This window comes from Mobula birostris, chromosome 11 (genome assembly GCF_030028105.1).
Source record: "Mobula birostris isolate sMobBir1 chromosome 11, sMobBir1.hap1, whole genome shotgun sequence".
Taxonomy (NCBI): domain Eukaryota; kingdom Metazoa; phylum Chordata; class Chondrichthyes; order Myliobatiformes; family Myliobatidae; genus Mobula; species Mobula birostris.
Genome location: NC_092380.1, coordinates 57,953,996 through 57,975,873, shown reverse-complemented (window position 1 = coordinate 57,975,873; position 21,878 = coordinate 57,953,996). Strand labels below are relative to the sequence as shown.

Below are 21,878 nucleotides of genomic sequence, written 5' to 3'. Positions count from 1 at the left end.
TCAGTCTCCTTTCTTCCATTAGAATTATGATTTCATCTGTCATCCATTTATTCTTTGTGCTTTTTTATTTTTTAGGAATCATTGACTTCGCTGATTCTACCAAGGCATCCTTTAGAGAGTTAAACTTCATTTCTACATGATTGTTATCATCTTCAACAGATTCTATTTCTAGACTTTGAAATCTATTCCTTACTTCAATTGTAAATTTTTGTCTTAAGTTTCTTCTTTAATTAATTGCAAGTAGCCAAGGGATTTTTCAGGTTTTTGTTTCTTTAGTTTTTTAAGTTTTACTTTTACATGACATATTACTGGGTTATGGTCACTATTACAGTCTGCACCTGGATATGTTTTGCATTAAGTGAGTTTCTAAATCTTTGGTTTATAGTAATAAAGTCAATTTGATTTCTGGTGTTATCACCTGGAACCTTTCAAGTCCATAAGCGTCTTGAATGGTTTTTAAAGTAGGTATTCATAATGACCTGATTATTCATCTTGCACCATTCTACCTATTTCTCATCTTTTTCATTTCTTTCCCCAGTCCAAATTTTCCAATGGTATTTCCATCAGCACTTTGTCCTACTTTAGCATTTAGATCTCCCATGACAATAACAATTACTGAGCAAAGCATCTTCAGATTGTCTTGAAAATCGTCTTGACACTGTTGTTGTGTGATACATTTTGTGAGGTTGACCATGGTTTTCTTAACAAATAGATTCTAGGAAACCTAGTATCTAGCAACGGTGGTTTGCTATTGCCGTCCGTTGGGCGAACTGAAGAAATGGCCATTTCTCTTCCCAAATGTTCATCCGCCTGTACTATAGCCGTAGACATTTGAGGTTGTAGCTCATCTGCCTTCTCCGTCATAAGTTCAGTTACTGAATCTGCCGGATCTGCCGGATCTGCCATTGGTCTTCGCTCGTATCCTGAGCGGATGACACTGTGTTAATTGCAAATACGGAGGAAGAACTACAAAACTTAATTGATATAGTTGTTGAAGAAATTGCAAAAATAGATCTATCTATCAACTGCAAAAAGACAGAATATTTTAGTGATACCCAAAATGAAGGAAAATCCTACCTGCAGGCTGAGAATAAACGGGGAAGACATACCATAAAACAAGTACAGAACTTGTGCTACTTAGGAAGCTGGGTGACATCAGATGGCAGGTGCTACATGGACATCAAAAGAAGAACAGGGATGGCAAAAGACACTTTTACGAGAATGAAGAGCATACTGACCAAAACTAAACTAGGCACGACAACCCGCCTCAGAGCACTGAAATGGTATGTTCATCCATTTATGTTATATGGCTCAGAATGTTGGACAATATCTAGTAACATGAGGAAACGAATTGAAACAGCAGAGATATGGTTTTTGAGGAGGGTGCAAAGAATATCATGGCCGAAACGAATATCTAACGAGGATGTCATGAACAGAGCAAGCACAAGAAGAGAAATAATGTATGAGATCATGAAAAAGCAATGTGACTTCATTGGACATGTAATTAGGAAAGAGGAGTTAGAATGCACGGTAATTATTTGAAAGATTGAAGGGAAGAAAGCAAGAGGAAGGCAAAGACAAATGATGATGGAGACAGCAGCCAGAGAACTGGAAATCAATACCAATGAATTGATCCACTTCACCCAAAAGAAGAGTGTGTGGGCCGTGGCAGTCAAAGCTCAAACTGGGCATGGCACCGGATGATGATGATGATGATGATGATCAGAAATTTTTTGACAATTGTAGATTGGGAAAGGCTGTTTTCTGGCAAAGGTGTACTTGGAAAGTGGGAGGCCTTCAAAAGTGAAATTTTGAGAGTACAAAGCTCGTATGTGTCTGTCAGAATAAAAGGTAAAGATAGCAAGTTGTATGGAACTTTGGTTTTCAAGAGATATTAAGGCCCTGGTTAAGAGGGAAAAAGAGATGCATAGCAGTTAGAGGCAAGTAAGAACAAATGAGGTGCAAGAAATGCAACAGAACACTTATGAAAGAAATCAGGAAGGCTAAAAGAAGACATGAAGTTGCTCTAGCAGACAAGGTAAAAGAGAATCTTAAGGGATCCTACAGATATATTAAGAGCACAAGGATTGTAAGGGACAAAATTGGTCCTCTGGAAGACAAGAATGGTAACCTATGTGTGGAGGCAAAACAGATGGATGCATTCTTTGCATCTGTATTTACTCAGGAGGTGGATATGGAGTCTATAGAAGGAAGGCAAAGCAGCATCAACTTCATGGACCCTGCAGAGATTACGGAGGAGGATGTGTTTGCTACCCTGAGGCAAATCAGGGTGGATTAGTCCCCAGAACCTGACAAGGTGTTCCCTCAGACCCTACAGGAGGCAAGTGCAGAAATTGCCTGGGTACTAGCAAAGGTACTTAAAGCATTCTTAGTGATAGGAGAGGTACCAGAGGATTGGAGGAGAGCCAGTGTTGTTCTACTGTTTTAAGAAAGGCTCTAAACAGAAACCAGTAAATCACAGGCCGGTGAGTCTGACAGCAATTGTGGGAAGGTTATTGGAAGGTATTCCAAGGGGCCAGATATATCAGTGTCTGGATAGACATAGCGTGATTAAGGATAGACAGCATGGTTTTGTACATGGTAGGTCTCATCTAGCCAATCATATAGAGTTTTTTGAGGAAGTTATCAGAAAAATGGATGAAGGTAAGGCAGTGGATGCTGTCTAAATGGACTTTAGTAAGGCATTTCATGAGGTTTTGTATGGGAGGCTGGTCAAGAAGGTTCTATCACTCAGCATTCAGGATGAGGTAGTCAATTGGATTAGAAATTGGTTTTGTTGGAGGGTAGTCGAATATGGTTGCCTCTCCTACTGGAGGCCTGTGACTTGTGGTGCGTCGCAGGGATTGGTGCTGGGTCCCTTGTTGTTTGTCATCTATATCAATGATTTGGATGATAATGTGGTTAACTGGATCAGCAAATTTGCAGATAACACCAAGGCTGTGGTGTAGAGGGCAGTAGGGAAAGCTATCATGGTTTGCAGAAGGATCTGTATCAGCTTGAAAAATGGGCTGAAAAATGGTAGATAGAACTTATTGCAGACGTTCAAGGTCTTGTACTTCAGTAGGACCAACCAAGATAGGTCTCACGCAGTGAACGGTTGGGCCATGAGGAGCATGATAGAACAAAGGGATCCGGGAATACAGGTCGATAATTCATTGGAAGAGGTGTTCTAGGTGGGCAGGGTCGTAAAGAGTGTTTTTGACACATAGGCCTTCATAAATCAAAATACTGTGTACAGAAAAGGAGATGTTATGTTGAAATTGGAGTTTGGAGTATTGCGTGCAGTCTTGGTCACCTATCTACAGGAAAGATGTAAACAAAGTTGAAGAAGTGCAGAGGAAATTTACAAGAATGTTGCTGGGTCCTCAGGACCTGAATTATAAGGAAAAATTGAATAGTTAGGACTTTATTCTTTAGAATGCGGAAGACTGAGAGGAGATTTGATAAACTTGTACAATATTATAAGGGGTATAGTTAGGATAAATGTAAGTAGGTTTTTTCCACTGAGGATGGGTGGGACTACAACTGGCGGTCATGGGTTAAGGGTGAAAGGTGAAAAGTTTAAGGGGAGCATGAGAGGAAACTTCTTCATTAAGAGGGTCATGAGTGTATGAAATGAGCTGGCTGCCAAAACAAGTGGTGCATGTGAGCTCGATTTCAATGTTTAAGAATAGTTAGGATAGGTACATTGATAGTAGGGATATGAAGATCTATGGTCGGTGGTGCAGGTCGTTGGGAGTTGGCAGATTCAATGGTTTCGGCATGGATCTGCTTCTATGCTGTACTTCTTTATAACTCAATGTCTTTAACTGCTCATCTCGTACTTCTGACTGAATGAGATATCATGGAAAATGCATGCCCAAATTGGAAGAAAAGCAGAGAAAAATGTCACTTGCATTGACTCAGCAAGAGATGAACTGCTAAAATCATAGCTGTCAGAATTTAGAACAGGCAGAATGTAACAAAGTGGAAAGGTATGTAGTTTCATGTGGATCTGAATTTGCTTCTTATTACATTTAGTGTATGACCACGGTATGTGAACCTATCTGGAAGATGTTTTCCTGCAGTCCTGTAACCACCCTAACCACCTTAGCCTAAACATTAATTCCCTTCACCTTTGGCACGCAATGGCTGCAGTACGTACCATCTTCAACATGCACTGCAGTTACTTGCCCAGGCTATTCCGACAGCACTTCCCAAAACTCTGACATCTTCCACCAAAAGGGACTTGAGCTGCTGAAGCATGGAAACACCAGAACGTGCATGGTCCCCACCATCCTGACTTGGAAATATACCTCTGTTGCTTCCTCGCTGATGGACCTACCTGAGCACTGCAGAAGTAACTTTTTCTCACACTAGTTTGGCAATAAGCAGAAGAAAACAGAAGGCATTGAAGGAGGCTGATGAGTTATTTACCCCTGAGGTTTTGATGTCAGCTTTGATCAATGATGCAGAGACTGATAAGGACACATCACTAAATTAAATATGACATTGAGGTGGATGCAGTCTAAGGTGGACAGTCAGTGCCCTGAATGTTGTGCTTTGCGTTGTTTAGATTCTGTGTGTCTGTCTCTTTGAAGGTCAGGGAGTGGAAGAGCCTCAGGGCATGACGAAAATTCAAGACTGGACTATTAACATTGTGACCCAAAGCAGACATTTGGCGGACATCATTCCTGCCCAATACAGATAATGGACTTTGACAATCACAGCCCTGCTAAATTCTTTTACTAGGGCTTGGTGCAGGTATCCTGTCAGTCCGAATGACTGTTAATTTCATGATTTCTTGAGCGGACCATATTTTTATCTTTGTATTTGCTTCTTCCTTTATCATAAAAAGAGCAGGATGTCTGATGATGAGCCAAGTACAAAAATCTATTACATTTGACTTGATAACCAGAATTAAAAGCTGAATTATCTTTACAATATCAGGAAGTGAAGGTCACTATTGTCCATCTGGGACTAATAAACTGATAATATCCTGATGCTTGTTTCTTAAATATGTTCTGTTAACCATGTAAAAACAATGAGTTTTTGAGTTAAGGTATGTTTTTTGTAGTTAAGTAAATGACTCTTCAGGACCACAAAAGGAGAAAATCTGGTTGGGTATCTGGAGTAGGATGGCAGAATTTTATTGAAACTGATTGAAGAGCTCTCTCAAATCACCATCATTCGAAGCCAGCACTGGCCTTCAACGCACTGAGTCTATTTTAGAACTAGAAATAAAGGAGCTTAGCTGTGACTCAGTTGAACTAGTACTTCCCTTTAATTCAGAGAATGGTGACTAAGTCTCACTCAAGAAATTCAAGCTTGAAACTTAAGATTGATACATTAATGCAGTGATGATGGAGTTGTGGCATAAATGGAAGTGCTGCCATTTTAGTGACATGCTAATCTGGGATTCCCCTCCCCATTCCCTCTTAAATAGACACTAAAGGTCTGTCTCAGTGCATTAGAAGAGTCCATGGCTAATATTTATTCCACCATAAAAGCAGAATGAATGGTCACTATCATGTACTTTATTGCATTCAAGCTCGTTGCTATATCTCCAATAATATTGCATTTAAAAATTAACTCATTGGGTGATTTGGGGTGTCCTGAAGGAATGTGAAAAGCGTGCTGTAGATGCTATCTTGTCTTTAACTTGATATAAAGGGTAGTTACACATGATAAACTGAACACTAGATGGCCTCTGATAACTGAGCATTTTGCAGCGATCACACTTGCATGAGTTTTATTCCACTTTAAGTGGATTGTTTCTTCTAAAATATCTTGAAAATAAAAACAATTTGTTATTCCCACGCAAAAGCCAGGATTGATTCATGTAATATAACTGAAATAACTTAACATCTGATGTTTACAATAGAGAGAAAACGGAGCGCCACGGTAGAGTAGTGGTTAGCACATCACTTTCAAAGTTCGGGGTGTCCGAAGTTGGAGCTCATTTCTGGTGTTGCCTGTAAGGAAACTCTGTACATCTTACCCGTGAAATGCATGAGATTACCCTGGTTGCTCCAGTTTCCTCCCACAGTCCAAATATGTACCGGGTAGGGTAATTGGTCGTTGTAAATTGTCCCAGGATTAGGTAGGGTTAATCAGGTTTGTCATGGCTTGAAGGGCCAGAAGGGACAGAAGGGCCTACTCCTCTCTGTATTTCTAAATAAATAAGATTAATGCAGAAATATAATATGGAAACAGATATAATGTAAATTCCAATATCCTACCATCATCTCCTCCCCTGTCCAAGCTACTGGTCTGTAGTTCATCCAAGCGCCGATTACAGATTCAAAACTCCTTTCAGTTATGTTTGTAGTCCATTCGACTGAGCTGATAATCACAAGACACGTTTCGTCTTTACTTGACAGCATGGGAGAGTTGAATAGAATAGGACTGTCCACACTGGCTGTGAGCAGACTAGCCTCTCCCACAAAATCCAGTGGCTTACAATGTTTAGGCCTTGAAAGTCCAGGGGATCCAGAACAGACTAAGTGTTGGCCCCATGCTGGCTAATGACAGATCTTCTTCCACCAAGCTACACCACTTTAAACATTAGTGATATTTATCCCTTTGACTTCCCAACACTGCCCAGTTGCAAACACGTCTTCATTTAAATCAGAATTCAAATCTACCTGGTTCATGCACACAGCACCCATTTTTGATTCCCCCCACCACCACCTCCTGGAGTCCTGATCCAACTCTTCAGGTCCTGATTTCATTGCCTCCTTGCATCAATATTCCACCAGACTATGGCCCCAACATCTGACTGATGCCCACTGGCATTTCCTCCCTGTATCCACCCTCCATGACTATAACTCATATACACCATTTACTCACCTGTCACTACGAGTAAAACCAACCCTGTGTATGTGATCACGTGTGCAGTCTTGTGTTAAACATACAATCTTAGGCCTAGTTCATGGCCATGCTATCTATTTGAAATACCTTTCCTGAGAACTCTAGGCCCCAGTCTGTTCCAATGAGTACAAGACTTTCCAACTAATGTCAGTTCCCAGCTGCTCAGAGTCCTGACCTATCGACCGGGGTCAAAAAACCAGAAACTAGATGCCTTATCCCACCAGTTTGATGAAACTGAAGGAAAAGAGCAGCCAATCACTATTTTGCTCCAAGCCAAGGTGATAGTGCTAATTAGTTGAAGAATCAATGCTCTTGCTCGCAAGGCCCAGGCGCAAGGGGAAATTCCTAAGAACGGTCCTCCAGGTTGGCTGTTCTTCCCAAGTTCCAACCGGTCTCAGATTCATCAATGGGAACATGCATTGATAATGACCACTCACCCAGTGATTGCCAAGGCCCTTGAGTTCATCAAGAGAAGACACTGGTGGCCTGGAATGGTGAGAGAGGTCTGACAATACATCCAGGCATACAAAGTGTCCACCCAGAGCAAGGACCCAACCTCAAGGGCTTCTTCAACCCCTGCTTGTACCATGGCGCACATCTCTATGCACTTTGTCACAGAGCTTCCTACTTCCAAGGGGAAGACTGTCATCCTGGTAATTGTTGATCATTTTTCAAAGGCCTGCAAATTCATCGTCTTGGGCATAATACCTTCTGTGATGGAGACAACCGAAATTATTCTGCACCAGGTCTTCAGGATCCCTGGTTTTCTGATGGACATTATCGGATTGTGGTCTACAATTCACGTCATGTTTTTAGAGGGCATTCTGTAAGCTGACTGAGGCAACAGCAAGTCTTTCTTCTGGGTTTCACCGACAGTCCAGTTGCCAGATGGAGCAGGTGAACCAGGATTTGGAACGAACCCTTGAAATGCTTGGCCTCAGAAAGACCAGATAGGTGGTAGAACTATTTGATGTGGGCAGAGGTCACTCACAGCACTTTACAGCGTTCGGCACATGGGATATCTCTGTTCGAATGCCAATTTGGGTATTCTCCGTCACTCTTCTCTGAGTGGGAGGCCAGGGTTGGGGTTCCTGTGGCAGAATATCTTGTCCGATGCTACAAGAAGAAATGGACTAGGGCAAGGGAGATTACCTGGAAGACTGAAGTAAAAGCTAACCACAAGAGAAGGCAGGGAATCAGGTTTGCAGTTCGTGCAACAGGTCTGGCTTTCTTCTCAGGATTTGCCTCACCTGGTGGAGTTTAAGAAAGTTCATTGGACCTTTCAAGGTCCCCTAAAAAGTAAACCCAGTGACTTACACCTTGCAGCTCCTCAAAACCCTCAATATCAATCGCACTTTCCACATTTCCAAATTAAAACCTGTGAAGACCAGCCCTTTAGCCCCACCACCATCAGTCTCACCACCACCACCCAGGGTTATTGATGGGGAGCAGGTCTTCACCGTGAGAAGAATTTTGAATTCACAAATGATTTGGGGTGATCAGCAGTTCCACATGGACTGGGAAAAATTCAGACCAAGGAATGGTGCTGAGTTCCTGAAAGAGACATATTGGATCTGGCTTTCATCCATGACTACCATCACCATCTCTCTGAGCAACCAGGGCCATCAGAAGTCGGACATAGGGGAGGGGGTCCTGTTACCAAAGGCATCCAACTGCGCCAGCTTCTTGGATTTAGATGCTCCATCTTTCCGGAATATAGATAGCTGGCATCCATATTGTCAGCTGTACTTGGACTATTGTCTGGCATCTTGTTTAGTATTCTTTTCCCGTTTCAGTATCATATCATGTCTGAATTCCAGCCTCTGATACTCCAGCACTTGGGTTTAACCAGCCTCGCCTAGGTATCTCGTCACAGAAGATGCATGCAGCAGGATGCTTTTTATTGACTATAGTTTGGCATTCAGTACCATTATTCCCTCAAAGCTAATCAATAAGCTCAAAGACCTAGACCTTAATACCTCCTTGTGCAATTGGATCCTTGATTTCCTCACTTGCAGACTTCAGTAAATTCTCCTCCACAATCACCGACAGCACAGGTGCACCACAAGGCTGTGTGCTCAGCACCCTACTCTACTGGTTTTACATTTATGACTGTGAAGCTAATCACAGGTCCAATGGCGTATTTAAAGTTGATGACAACACCACTGCCATAGGCTGAATCAGAGGAGGTGACAGATCAGCGTATAGGAGGGAGTTTGAAAATCTGGCCGAGTGGTGCCAAAACAACAACCTCCCGCTTAATGTCAGCAAAACCATGGAGCTGATTATTGACCACAGGAGGAGAAAACCTACGTCCATGATCCAGTCCTCATTGGAAGATTAAGGGTGGAGAGGGTTAGCATCTTTAAGTTCCTCACTGTTATCATTTCAGAGGATCCATACTGGGCCCATCACCTAAGTGCCATTACAAAAAAAGCATAGCAGCACTTCTATTTTCTCAGGAGTTTGCAAAGATTTGCCATGTCGTCTAAAACTTTAACAAACTTCTATAGATGTGCAGTGGAGAATATATTGACTGGTTGCATCATGGCCTGGTATGGAAACACCAATCCGTTGAACTGAAAAGCCAACAGAAAGTTGTGGATACAGTTTAGTCAATCACAGCAAAAGCCCTCTCCACCATTGAGTGCTGTCACTGGAAAGCAACACCCATCAACATGGACCGCCAGTATCACCATCCAGGCCGTGCTCTCTTCTCACTGCTGCATCAGGAAGGAGGTACCACCAGACCTCAGGTCTCACACTACCAGGTTCTGGAACAGTTATTACCCCATCAGGCTCTTGAACCAGAGGGGATAACTTCACTCAACGTCAATTACCCCATCACTGAACTGTTCCCATAACCTTTCAAGCGCTCATCATCTTATGTTCTTGATATTTATTGCTTATTTATTATTATTATGTTTTTTTTCTTTTTGTATTTACACAGTTTTTGACTTTTGCACATTGACTGTTTATCCGTCCTGTTGGAGTGTTCTTTCATTGTTTCTATTGTAACTCTTTGTATTTACTGTGAATGCCTGCAAGAAAATGAATCTCAGGGCTGTATATGGGGACATATATATACTTTTAATAATAAATAAATTTACTTACTTTACTTTGTTGTATTTTAGGGAATTGATTCCAGTGTAGCTGGAAACTCTTGCTGGCTCACTACACCCTCTTGTTCCCTCCAGCTCAGTCATGGGATGACCAGTCAATGAGATCAGAAATGTAGGGATTTATTTTCTGGATGGACATCTGATAAATAGTGCCTTGTTTCAGCGAATGAAGCACATGAGAAACCAATGGCATTGGTCATGAAAAACTGTCCTTTATAAATAAATTAGTCAAGAGAGAAGTGTAATGGATTTCTCTTATTTTATCACAGAATCCATCTATTGCTGGAATGGCCATTTGGAATTAAATTGATTCTCTTCCTCTTCATATTTAGGGACTGTTGCCATGAGCTGCTGGGCCATGTGCCCATCCTGGCTGACAAGACATTTGCACAATTTTCTCAGGTAATTCCATCTTCCTTTCTTATAAATTCTTATGCCACAAAACAACCAGCGCACAGCATGAAGAGAATGCAAGCACTGGTCTTGCTAGAGCACAGGAAGCTAAAAGAATCATACGAGGTTTACAAAATGAACCTGAGTTTTGATAGGGGAACAAAGAGAAAGATATTTCCATTTGCAAAATACTCATTAATTATTGGATGCAAAATTAATTGCTGAATGATTTAAAGCTGATTTTCTTTTTGTAACACAGTGAATTGCTATAACTTGCATCCTCTATCTGAAGGGGTAGTGCAAGCAAATTCAATAACTCCCAAAAAGGAATCAAATTAGTTTCAGAAGCAAGGAGGTTTACAAGGGCAATGAGGAATAGGTGGGGGAGAGGGGGCCGCCAAATGGATCAATCTGTCAAACTGCTGGAACACTGTAATAGCAATATTGCTTCTTTCTGTGCTGTGTAACCGTATAATGATTGGCATGATACTGCTCTAAAGTAAATTGTGTGGGTGCTTCATAAGACATTGACTTCCTGCTGCCTCCGGGTGCTGGGTTACTGACCTTGTAGAAAGATCGGCCTGGATTCTGCAGAACTGATAGTCTCAGTGTTTTCAGATAGAAAGCTGATCAGCACTGTAAAGAACAAAAGTTACTGGAAACTATTATTCACTCGAGTAATAAATAGAATCATAATCAATTACAGACTTTAGATTTGACATAAAAGATATATTTTGCAGTTGCTGACATCAAACCTTGTGGCTAAAGGTAAAGTATTACAGGAATGTGAGATACTCCATCAGCTGCATTGTGACCATTACTAGTCATGCCTTTCAATCTTTTTTCCTTTATTGTTATCTTTAGCAGTGCATGAGGAAATCCCTTGATTTGCTTCTGTCTAGGGACTATTATTTAAAGGATAATGAATAGAAAATACTCATATCCCTGGGATGTCAAATGATGATAAAATGAGTGCAGAGGGAGGTAAATGGGGAAGGTTATTTGAACATGAAATGAAAACAAAGAATGCTGGAAACACTCAGCAGGTCAGGGAACATTTGTGGAAAGAGAAACAGTTAATGCTTCAGGCTGAAGTTCCTTCAACAGAACCTCATTTCACCCTTATACCAAATCGGGAAAAGAAGGATAATTAATTATTCTTTGGAGTCTGCCTCTCGCACTATACTGGTACTTGTCTCTCCACAGACCTGCCTGACCTGTCAGGGTTTATATTTTCTGTTTATATTTCAGATTTACAGCACCTGAACTATCTGATTCTTTGTTTTACAATGGCGAATGCTGTAACACAGGAATTGAAGGCGAACATGCATAAAAAAGGGTAGTTATATATAGTCATATGATAACCTATATAAAACAGAATGGGGTACAGGACTGTCGGAAAATAGCAGGACAATGGGATTCATTCTAGTTTTGCTGGAACTTCAGGAATTTGATGAACTTTGGAGGTTTGAGGAGGCTATCAAAGTGCAGGTGAAATATGATTTGTAAGGGAATGATGGTCTTCCGGTGTATTCCTGCCTCTGTCCTTATGAGGGGTGGAATTTGGATTTGAGGGAAGTGTAGGCTAGAAGAAGGGCTAGATATGTTGAACTAGATCTTGCAGAATAAAGAAAAAAAAGGCATTACTTTGTGAACTGTGTCTGCGCTGCCAATTAAATTATTTTGTTAGTCATTATTGTTTAACCCTCTATCACCTCAGAATATTGGCCTCGCCTCCCTCGGAGCCACAGAAGAGGAAATTGAAAAGCTTTCCACCGTGAGTTTAATGCATTTGTGCTGCTTGGAAACCATATTACTCCTGATTTTTGTTCTAAAAGAATAAGTAATTTAAAAAGAACATCTAAACTTCCATTAATTACCACCCCAAGTATGGATGAGCGGGGTAATTATTCTCTGGAATCTCCCTCTTGCAGCTCTACTGGTTTACTGTGGAATTTGGGTTGTGCAAGCAAAATGGAGAAGTTAGAGCCTATGGCGCCGGACTGCTCTCTTCCTATGGTGAACTCATTGTAAGTGCAGTCAGAAAAAGGTGGTATAAGCATATCTTTATTCATTCTGGATTATTCGCTTCAATTTACAAAGAGATTTTTTACTTAAAAGTAGTTTTTCAGGTTCTGAATTCTTCCTGCTTTTTCATCCCCCTCCCCCCACCCCCCCCCCTCCCCCACCACCTTACGCCCTACAACTCCATCTCAACTACAGAATAACACGATTTTTAGGGACAGACAGATAGTCCTCTGGTATCGGGACTGACTTAGCATCTCAAATGCCACCCTGAATGTTATTTTTTCTTGTCATTATAAAATTATCTTTGATGAGATTGTGAATGAAGGGAAGGTTGTGAGTGAGGGAGGAATAGTATGTTAACTTCCACGTTTTAGAAACATAGAAACATAGAAAATAGGTGCAGGAGTAGGCCATTCGGCCCTTCGAGCCTGCACCGCCATTTATTATGATCATGGCTGATCATCCAACTCAGAACCCCGCCCCAGCCTTCCCTCCATACCCCCTGATCCCCGTAGCCACAAGGGCCATATCTAACTCCCTCTTAAATATAGCCAATGAACTGGCCTCAACTGTTTCCTGTGGCAGAGAATTCCACAGATTCACCACTCTCTGTGTGAAGAAGTTTTTCCTAATCTCGGTCCTAAAAGGCTTCCCCTTTATCCTCAAACTGCGACCCCTCGTTCTGGACTTCCCCAACATCGGGAACAATCTTCCTGCATCTAGCCTGTCCAATCCCTTTAGGATTTTATACATTTCAATCAGATCCCCCCTCAATCTTCTAAATTCCAACGAGTACAAGCCCAGTTCATCCAGTCTTTCTTCGTATGAAAGTCCTGCCATCCCAGGAATCAATCTGGTGAACCTTCTTTGTACTTCCTCTATGGCAAGGATGTCTTTCCTCAGATTAGGGGACCAAAACTGCACACAATACTCCAGGTGTGGTCTCACCAAGGCCTTGTACAACTGCAGTAGTACCTCCCTGCTCCTGTACTCAAATCCTCTCGCTATAAATGCCAGCATACCATTCGCCTTTTTCACTGCCTGCTGTACCTGCATGCCCACTTTCAATGACTGGTGTATAATGACACCCAGGTCTCGTTGCATCTCCCCTTTTCCTACTCGGCCACCATTCAGATAATAATCTGTTTTCCTATTTTTGCCACCAAAATGGATAACTTCACATTTATCCACATTAAATTGCATCTGCCATGAATTTGCCCACTCACCCAACCTATCCAAGTCACTCTGCATCCTCTTAGCATCCTCCTCACAGCTAACACTGCCACCCAGCTTCATGTCATCCGCAAACTTGGAGATGCTGCATTCAGTTCCCTCATCCAAGTCATTAATATATATTGTAAACAACTGGAGTCCCAGCACTGAGCCTTGCGGTACCCCACTAGTCACCGCCTGCCATTCTGAAAAGGTCCCGTTTATTCCCATTCTTTGCTTCCTGTTTTTAGCTCTTTCACTTGGCACAGCGCCTGTGCTAACTGTTTCAGGTTCATTCATGATCTCCTTGGGCATTAGGACATGTGGGAATTTATTTCTCATGCTATGAGGCAGAGTTGCAGGCTTCCCCAGAACTGAACGTATAGTGCATTAAGGCTAAAGCTGATCATGGTTGACTATCTGCCAATGCGTTCAAACAATGATGTTTGTGGCATTCTAAGTGGGTAAGAGTGTGATGGAGTGCAGGATTATTTAACTGGAGCAGTAATGGACAGAGATCCTTGGTAGGTGAGTGATGGAAGATGAAGCAGAATGGTAATTGTTTTATTCTCGTCACGTGTACAAAGATACAGTGAAACGCTTGCCTTGCGTTCTGTTCATTTGGATGAAAGAGCCGTCTGTGAGGCTACAGTGCAATAGAAAAGATGTGGCCACACACCAGAGCTGACCGAACTCTCTACTGCATTGAAACCTGGCATTGATCTCTTAACAATGCTATCTCAAGTGGCCACCAGTGGAATGAACATGTACCTCTTACTCTGCAACTCCTGCAGAAATGCTTCTAGCACTACATCCAGTAGTTATAGTCCACTATCATCTATCTTGTGCTATGAATCTCTTCGCAATAATATCCACAGTAACCTTCACTACTGCCCTGCAGCCACAATGAAACTTTCTCTTATGAAGGAGAGGTGGGCTGGAAGCAGGACAAGCAAGCCACTCAGGAAGTTGGCTACTGTTGCGGCTTGAAGCCTCTCTATGTTCAGTGCTTGATTCATGCTGAAATTGTGAGTGAGCGGGCAGCGCACATTTTGTGCATTTCCTTTAACAGGTCAAACAGCCACAGAGTAATTGTGTGTCGTGATTCCCCAGTCCTGCTTCAGGAGTTTTCCAAAACAATCCTTAACAAGTTGGCACATGGCAAAAATGTTTTTTTTAGGTATTCCAGCTTTGTGGAAGCTGGTGAAGAGGGAGAAATAGTTGATTTTTTAAACATATGGTAGCCATAATCCCTTGAAATAATTGGAAAATAAAACAAGTCTTTCTATTCCAGAATGGATGAAGCAAAATTTAAAGCTGACATGGAAAGTTGGGTTGACAGATTTTCACCAAGCACTGACACTGAATGATTTGTACACAGCATGCCCTGTCTGGTGAACCTGAGTTGAGGGATTTTGACCCTTCAGAAGCTGCGATCCAGCCGTATCAGGATCAGACGTACCAGCCAGTGTATTTTGTATCTGAAAGTTTCAGTGATGCTAAAGACAAACTGAGGTAAGACATTATTGTCAAATGCAACATAGCCAAAACATACACACTTCTACCTCTTTGATTCACAAACATGTCTCCCTGCTCACTCACCATCCCCCTGTTTCCGGTCAAGGTAGGCAATTAAGAACAGGGGAGAACTAAGAAGGTAAGAAAATCCAAAGGTTACCACGCTAATTTAAAAATACTTGGAAACACACAGCTGTTGTTGGTAAATGAAATGGCTATGAAACTTCAGAATATACAGCCATGCCAAAGAAACTTCAAAAACTTAAAGATCCAAAAGAAACTTCAAAAACTTAAAGATACAACTGGTTCACCAATGAGGAGGGAAATTTGGCTCACCTGGTGGTCCTCAGTAAGAAATGGCCATCTTGGTATTTTTCTCTGAATTTACCCAGAAAGCTATTCATTTGATTCAATTATCAAGACAGCTTCCCTTTTAGGATTAAGGAGCAAGAAGTTGAATTGAAGCCTCCATCGGTCAGAGTTGACTGTAGATATTGCTTCTTAGCTGGCTAGAAACACAAGCCTGGACAGTACGATATAGAGAGCAAGCTGTTGCCCATGTAGCAAGCTCCCTCTCTCCAGGCATCTGATGAACCCAAAGGAGTGGCAGGTTGGTACCAGAAGCATCACAGGAACATTGAACTCAATGTAGGACTGCCTTAGGGACTCCACCTTCAGCTATTTCCCTCGGGGTTTACTCCCATGAGTGGGTATAGCCACAAGGTAACAGAGGTTTGAGATAAGAATTTTCCTTCTCCTTGATGAGCTGCCTACCATGGTTGATGAGCCCCATCAACCCAAAGCAACTGGTTTAAGGCACCAGTAACCCCCCTTTACCCCTTCTTCTGTCAGTAGAAATGGATCCACAAGCTTAGTAGCTAAGCCACAAGTGAAGGGCAGAGCTAGACTTGGTTGTCAGAGGCTATTTGAGGCTCACACCATTGGGAGCATTTAATAGGTAGTGGGAGCATGTCCTCATCACCACCCCGCCCCCGGCTATAACAAAATTAACAACCTGCAAGAAGCACTTGTGGGTTAATTAGCCTCAGCATTTTTGGATGACAGACCAAGACTCAGATTTCTGTTCCTCATTGCTATTAAATGAAAGATGGATTTGGGGAGGTAATGAGTTATGATGGATCTTGAATGAATGGTAATTTTTTTTTTATAAAATGTAATTTTATTGGCAAGGTCAATATTCACTCCCCATCCATAAATGTGGTAGTGGTAAGCCATCTTCTACAGCAGCTTCAGTCTTGCTGACATTAACATCTGTAGGGAGTCTAGATCCAGTGACAATGAAGGAACGGTGATGTATTTCGACGTCAGGCTCATGCATGACATGGAGTGGTATTAGTAGATAATGATATTTCCACGTCTCCCTTTTCTTCCTCCCATGGGGTACAATTGTGAAGGGATTGGGAAATACTACCAAAACATTCAAGACAAATTTTTGCAGTCTACCTCATAGTTGGTAAACTCAAGCATCACTGTGCTCCAGTGGTGGAGGGAGTGAATGATTGAGATAATGAATGGGGCACCAGTTAAGTAGTCTGCTTCACCCCAGGTGATGTTGAACTATTTGAGTGTGACTGTGGAGCCAAACATCCAGAAGAATATTTTAACATAGTCCCAACCTGTACCTTGAAGGTTATTGACAAGTGAGATACCATTGGGTCACTAAATCACTCGGTCTCATACTGCTCCTGTGGACACAGTATTAACGTGTTTGGACCAGTTTAGTTTTCAGACAATAGTAATCTTGTGGGAGTCAATGATGGGAAATTCAGGGCTGGTAAAACCATCTACAGGCTAGCTGTATAGAATCTTTCTTGCTGTAGACAATCACTGCGCTGAACTTTCTTGCTCTCCAACTAACACAACCATTATCCTCAGGCTAAGTTTGATCTCCTGCAGAAAATTTCTCTCTAATATCAACTGACTCTACTACCTAGCCTCTATGACTGCTTAATAGATATGGAACCAAGTGATCTGAGCAGAAATGAGCAACGCAATTCGTAACCACAATCAATGATGAGACAATAATTGGATTTATCCAGCCAGGACATAGCCAGGCAGTTTTCCACATTGTCAAGGAAATGTACTAGACTAGTTTCGCACAGCAAGTTCCAAAGCTAAAACCAGGATATTGCCAACAATACTTCTGCTAGTACTCGGAAATGTTTTGCAATATCACGTGAAGTGGCTGAAAACTGCTTTTACTCATTGTAAAGATTTAAGGAGGAGGCCAAGTTAAATCATCTAACTTGTGCTTTTAGGAAGAGATAGTTGCTTTTTCAGCTTCAAAGATATTTATTATCCATCTCTATTATGCACTCAACTGAAAGATATTTTAGGTCCAATGTCACATCGCAGCTGCATCAAGTAAGGATGGCAGATTTATTTTCCTGATGCATGGGTGTTTTATTTAAGATTATCCAATACTTTCGTGCCTACTGTTAATGAAGTAATCTCTTTTTACACTCCATTTTATTTGGTTGAATCCAGACTCTCTGGCAACTGTAATAAAAATAGAAAATTCTAGAGCACTCAGCAAGTCAGGCAGCATCTGTGGAAAAGAGAATCAGTTAGTGTTTCGGGTCCACAGTCTTTCAGTAGAACAAGGAAAGAGAGGAAACAAGTTAGTTTTCAGTAACAGAGAAGGAGGGGAAGGGATGGGTGGGACAAAAGGAATATGTCAGCAAGGGGAGAATCTAAGACCATAAGACTTGGGAGCAGAATTAGGCTATTCAGCCCATCTAGTCTGCTCTCCATTCCATCAGAGCTAATTTATTATCCCTCTCAAACCCATTCTCCTGTCTTTTCCTCACAACCATTGATGCTCTTATTAATCAAGAACATATCAGCCTTCACTTTAAACATAGCCGATGGCTTGGCCTCCACAGCTGCCTGTGGCAATAATTCCCACAGATTCAGTACCCTCTGGCAAAAGAAATTCCTCCTCATCTGTGCTTAAAGGGACTTCTGAGTCCAAGAGACCAGGAGTCTTAAGTAGCAGTCTCAGACAAAGAGGCATAATCTGATTTTAACTGTCAATTAATGACTATGTTAAGTTATTTGGCCTCCCCTACAGAGAAATTCCCTTTTTTCTGCCTGTCCTTTTCTCATCTTCTCTATTTCTGAAAATTAACTTGTTTTTATATTTTCCTGTTCTAATGAGGAATCCTGGACCAGAAGTATTAACTACTCCTCTTGTAACAGGATTTGCCTGACCTGCTGAGTGGTTCCAACATCTTCTGCTTTTATTTCAGATTTCCATCATCTGCAATTTTATTTTTTATTTCCCTACTATCATAATGGTTAAATTCAGATCGATAGTTCAGGTGCCTGGCTGCCAGCCAGTAATCTAACCCCCGCACCTTCATATGCACTTGTACACTGGACCATGCCATTATGTAGGGCAAGCTTATGATGTGATCTCATTTTACGAGTAGGGTAGAAACCATGCATCTGTTTTCTACCTGCATTGTGTTCTGTGTTGTGCATTTATCGTGTTTATTATGGTAACTAGTCACATGGGTGGGGGTGTGGTAAAAGCAAAGGGAATAAGTTTCATATTCATGCTTTATTTAGTTTAGAGCTGGGGACCAGTGGGTGTCATATCTTTTGTTGTTTGCTTAAGTCTGCTTAAGTACATTTAATATTGCAGGTTTTAATTTCGTAAGTTTCATCGCTTCAAGATTGTGTGTTTTGCTGGTTGCTAATAAAGGATCAAATTCATTTCATTGAATTTTTGGATTAATCAGAGGGTGCATCATACAGGATCACAATCCATGTTAGATCTCCAGCAGCAGCATTCTTTTGTTCAAGTTGCCATTATAAGTCTTTACGAACAAATATACCATACCTATGGATCTTTAATCAAAGAATTCAGCTCATTTCATAGTCTAATATTTTAAATTAGATGATACCTCACCTTCAGGTACACTTACGCTGCCTTTTATGTAACAGGACCTTTTGCATTCCTCAATGAAGCTGGGTTCATTCCTGCACTTCATTGTAATAGCAAAGGAAAAAACGTGCGTGATGGGATGCAATTGCACTGTTAATGGCGCACAATAGATCTTAGATGATTAGTTGTGAATCTGTCCTAGTCAGCATGGTGGGCAGTGCAATGCAATATGATAGCAATTGATCTCATTGGCATAGTCAAAGATTTCTATACAGATCGTTAACATCAATTCATATCTGAGAAAGGTAATTTTTTGACCAAATGATGGAAATGCATATTCAATATGTCATTTTATAGAAATCTTGTAACGAACATTTATATGTATGATATTAGAAGAAATGTAGCACCAATGACAATATGATAACAAAAGTAAACTAAGTTTTGACATATGTATTAAAAGGGTTAAACAGTTTCTAGAATATAGATACATAGAAAACCTACAGCACAATACAGGCCCTTCGGCCCACAAAGCTGTACCGAACATGTCTATTCCCAATGTATATATGTAGAACAACACCTACTTTTAAACACAATTAATCACACCTTCAACACTCAGACACCAATTCCCCCACAATTTTATCCTGAGTTTGCCGCACAAATTTTATGTATCTTCTTTGCTGCAGGATTTTGAGTGATTGGTGAACTGCACCTGGTAGGTACAATGCTGAATCAAAAACAGTTATGCTGATCACTATTTCTGATGGAATTGTGGCTTATATTTATAGAAAGTACGCTGCAAGTATTAAGCGGCCATTTTCAGTGAAATATGACCCATTTACCAAGACCATAGAAGTATTGGACAATCCTCAGAAAATCAGGAAGTCGTTGGACAATCTGAAGGATGAACTGAAGATGCTGGCTGATGCATTAGATATATTATCCTAACCTCCAGTTGCACATCCACCATAGAATGATCCTGTGCTTTCTATACTGCTGCAGCATTGTAAGCTTCAATTGTGAGTCAAGATTTTTAGCTTTCACTTCGGTGTGACATTGTATGTTGTACTAATATATAGATAAAACAAATAGAGACCGTGTTTCACAGCTACTGCTGGGTGGATTTATTTATTTTTGGATTTTCAAGAGCGCAATACTAGAAACAATATGTGAGTAAAGGTGTGTGTGCATGCGTGCGTGTGTGTGTGCGCGCGTGCGTGCGTGTGTGCGTGTGCCCGGTTGGTCGATGAGTAGTTGGGGAATGAGAGCGGCGTTGGGTCTTTATAGTTCAATGCTAAAATAGATTTGTGGAATGGGAGTGGGTGATAATGGCCAATGGTAGTATGAACTTGGTCATTATGACTTTACGAATTGGACTTAGATAATGTCTGAAACTTGTTTAATATGTGCACAATGTAAAATAAGGCGTAGATGCTCGTTTGGCCTGTTTTGCTCCAATGAACAAGACTGATTTCATCCCCAATCTGGTTTCTACTCATGAAGGAACTTTGCTTGAATGAATATGGTTCTATTTTTGTTTGTGCTCTATATTCTTTCCTTCCAAAGTCATTGATAGAAACCACCACTCTTGAAGATGGTAGATATTGATATGACTATTAAATGTGGAACACACTTCGTAGTCAAGATGGTCAGCTGCAAAGAGATAATATTGAAGATTTTATTACAATGTTATGTTTATTGACATTCAGACAATTTGAAAATTAAGATCCACATGCTTCTTCTAACTGCTCCAATAAAACTACAAGAGCATGTAGGAAACTGCACAGGGATGTTGTGATGCCTGTTTGTGTATTGTTGGAATGTGCGGTGGGGTGAAGAGAGAAGGAACCTGGAGCAGAAAATGCTTCCAAGCAGAAAGATTAGGCATTGGGAATAGGGAAAATGCAATAATATAGAAAATGTGGCACACGTTTCCCTCAATGGAGAATAAAGGTTTGAAATCTTGTCCAAATCAGAGATCCTTGCAGCTTAGCAGAGACCATTCAGCCTGTTGATCTTACAATTATTCTTTGAGAAAGCATTTCAGTTCATCCCACACTCTATTCACTTGCCCTAATTCTGTAAATTAATCATCTTCAAATAATACATAATTTGATTTTTGGAAGCTCTCATGGAATCTATTTGTATCCATTGTTCTGCTTCAGGTCTCCATATGGAAACCTCTCTCCTTGCTCCTGATGACAATTAATTTAAACATCAGCCCCTGTTTGAAGAAAGAATTTCTTTCCTTTCTGAACTGACAAATCACTTAGCATTTTGAATAACTTGATTAGCCTTTCCCTCGATCTTCTTCATATATTGGAAAGTAATTTCTGTTTCTCTAATCTATTTGCAAGCAAATCCCTTCAGTCTGGTATCATCCTGGTAAATCACAACACTCTCCTTGAAATGTAGTGCCCGGAGTTGCACACTTTACTTCAGCAGAAGCCTAACCAATAGATTATGAAAGTTTAGAAAGCATAGACCACCCAGGCAGTCCAAGCTAATCTTTGTGCTCCATTTTAACATAACATCCTTGTTTTTGTATTCAGTTCCCTTATTTACAAAGCCAAATATTTAAACCCTTTCTTAATTGCCTTATCAACTTATGCTCCAGCATACAGATATTTATAACATGTGCCTCAACCTTCCCTTGCACTCACATCTCCTTAATAAAGCATCATTTGGATTGTGCCACCGCTCCATTCTGTTCTTCGGAGGTGTACATCTAATATGTCTTTGTCCCTTGTGTTGTCTTTGTTTTATAGCTGCATCATTCGCAATTCTGCCTGTGCACAGCCAAACTCCCTTTCGATCCAGCT

The 21,878-nt window shown here is 41.1% G+C and overlaps 1 protein-coding gene across 1 annotated transcript in view; it reads left to right on the top strand.

Moving 5' to 3' along the window:
* th (tyrosine hydroxylase) overlaps nucleotides 1-20,004 on the top strand; it is a 69,778-nt gene extending 49,774 nt beyond the window's left edge. The window contains exons 9-13 of the mRNA XM_072273120.1: nucleotides 10,328-10,397; nucleotides 12,109-12,165; nucleotides 12,323-12,418; nucleotides 15,010-15,143; nucleotides 19,845-20,004. Of these exons, the coding sequence (XP_072129221.1) occupies nucleotides 10,328-10,397; nucleotides 12,109-12,165; nucleotides 12,323-12,418; nucleotides 15,010-15,143; nucleotides 19,845-20,004 (517 nt within the window). The remainder of the gene's footprint in view (nucleotides 1-10,327; nucleotides 10,398-12,108; nucleotides 12,166-12,322; nucleotides 12,419-15,009; nucleotides 15,144-19,844) is intronic.
* Nucleotides 20,005-21,878: the final 1,874 nt, after the last annotated feature.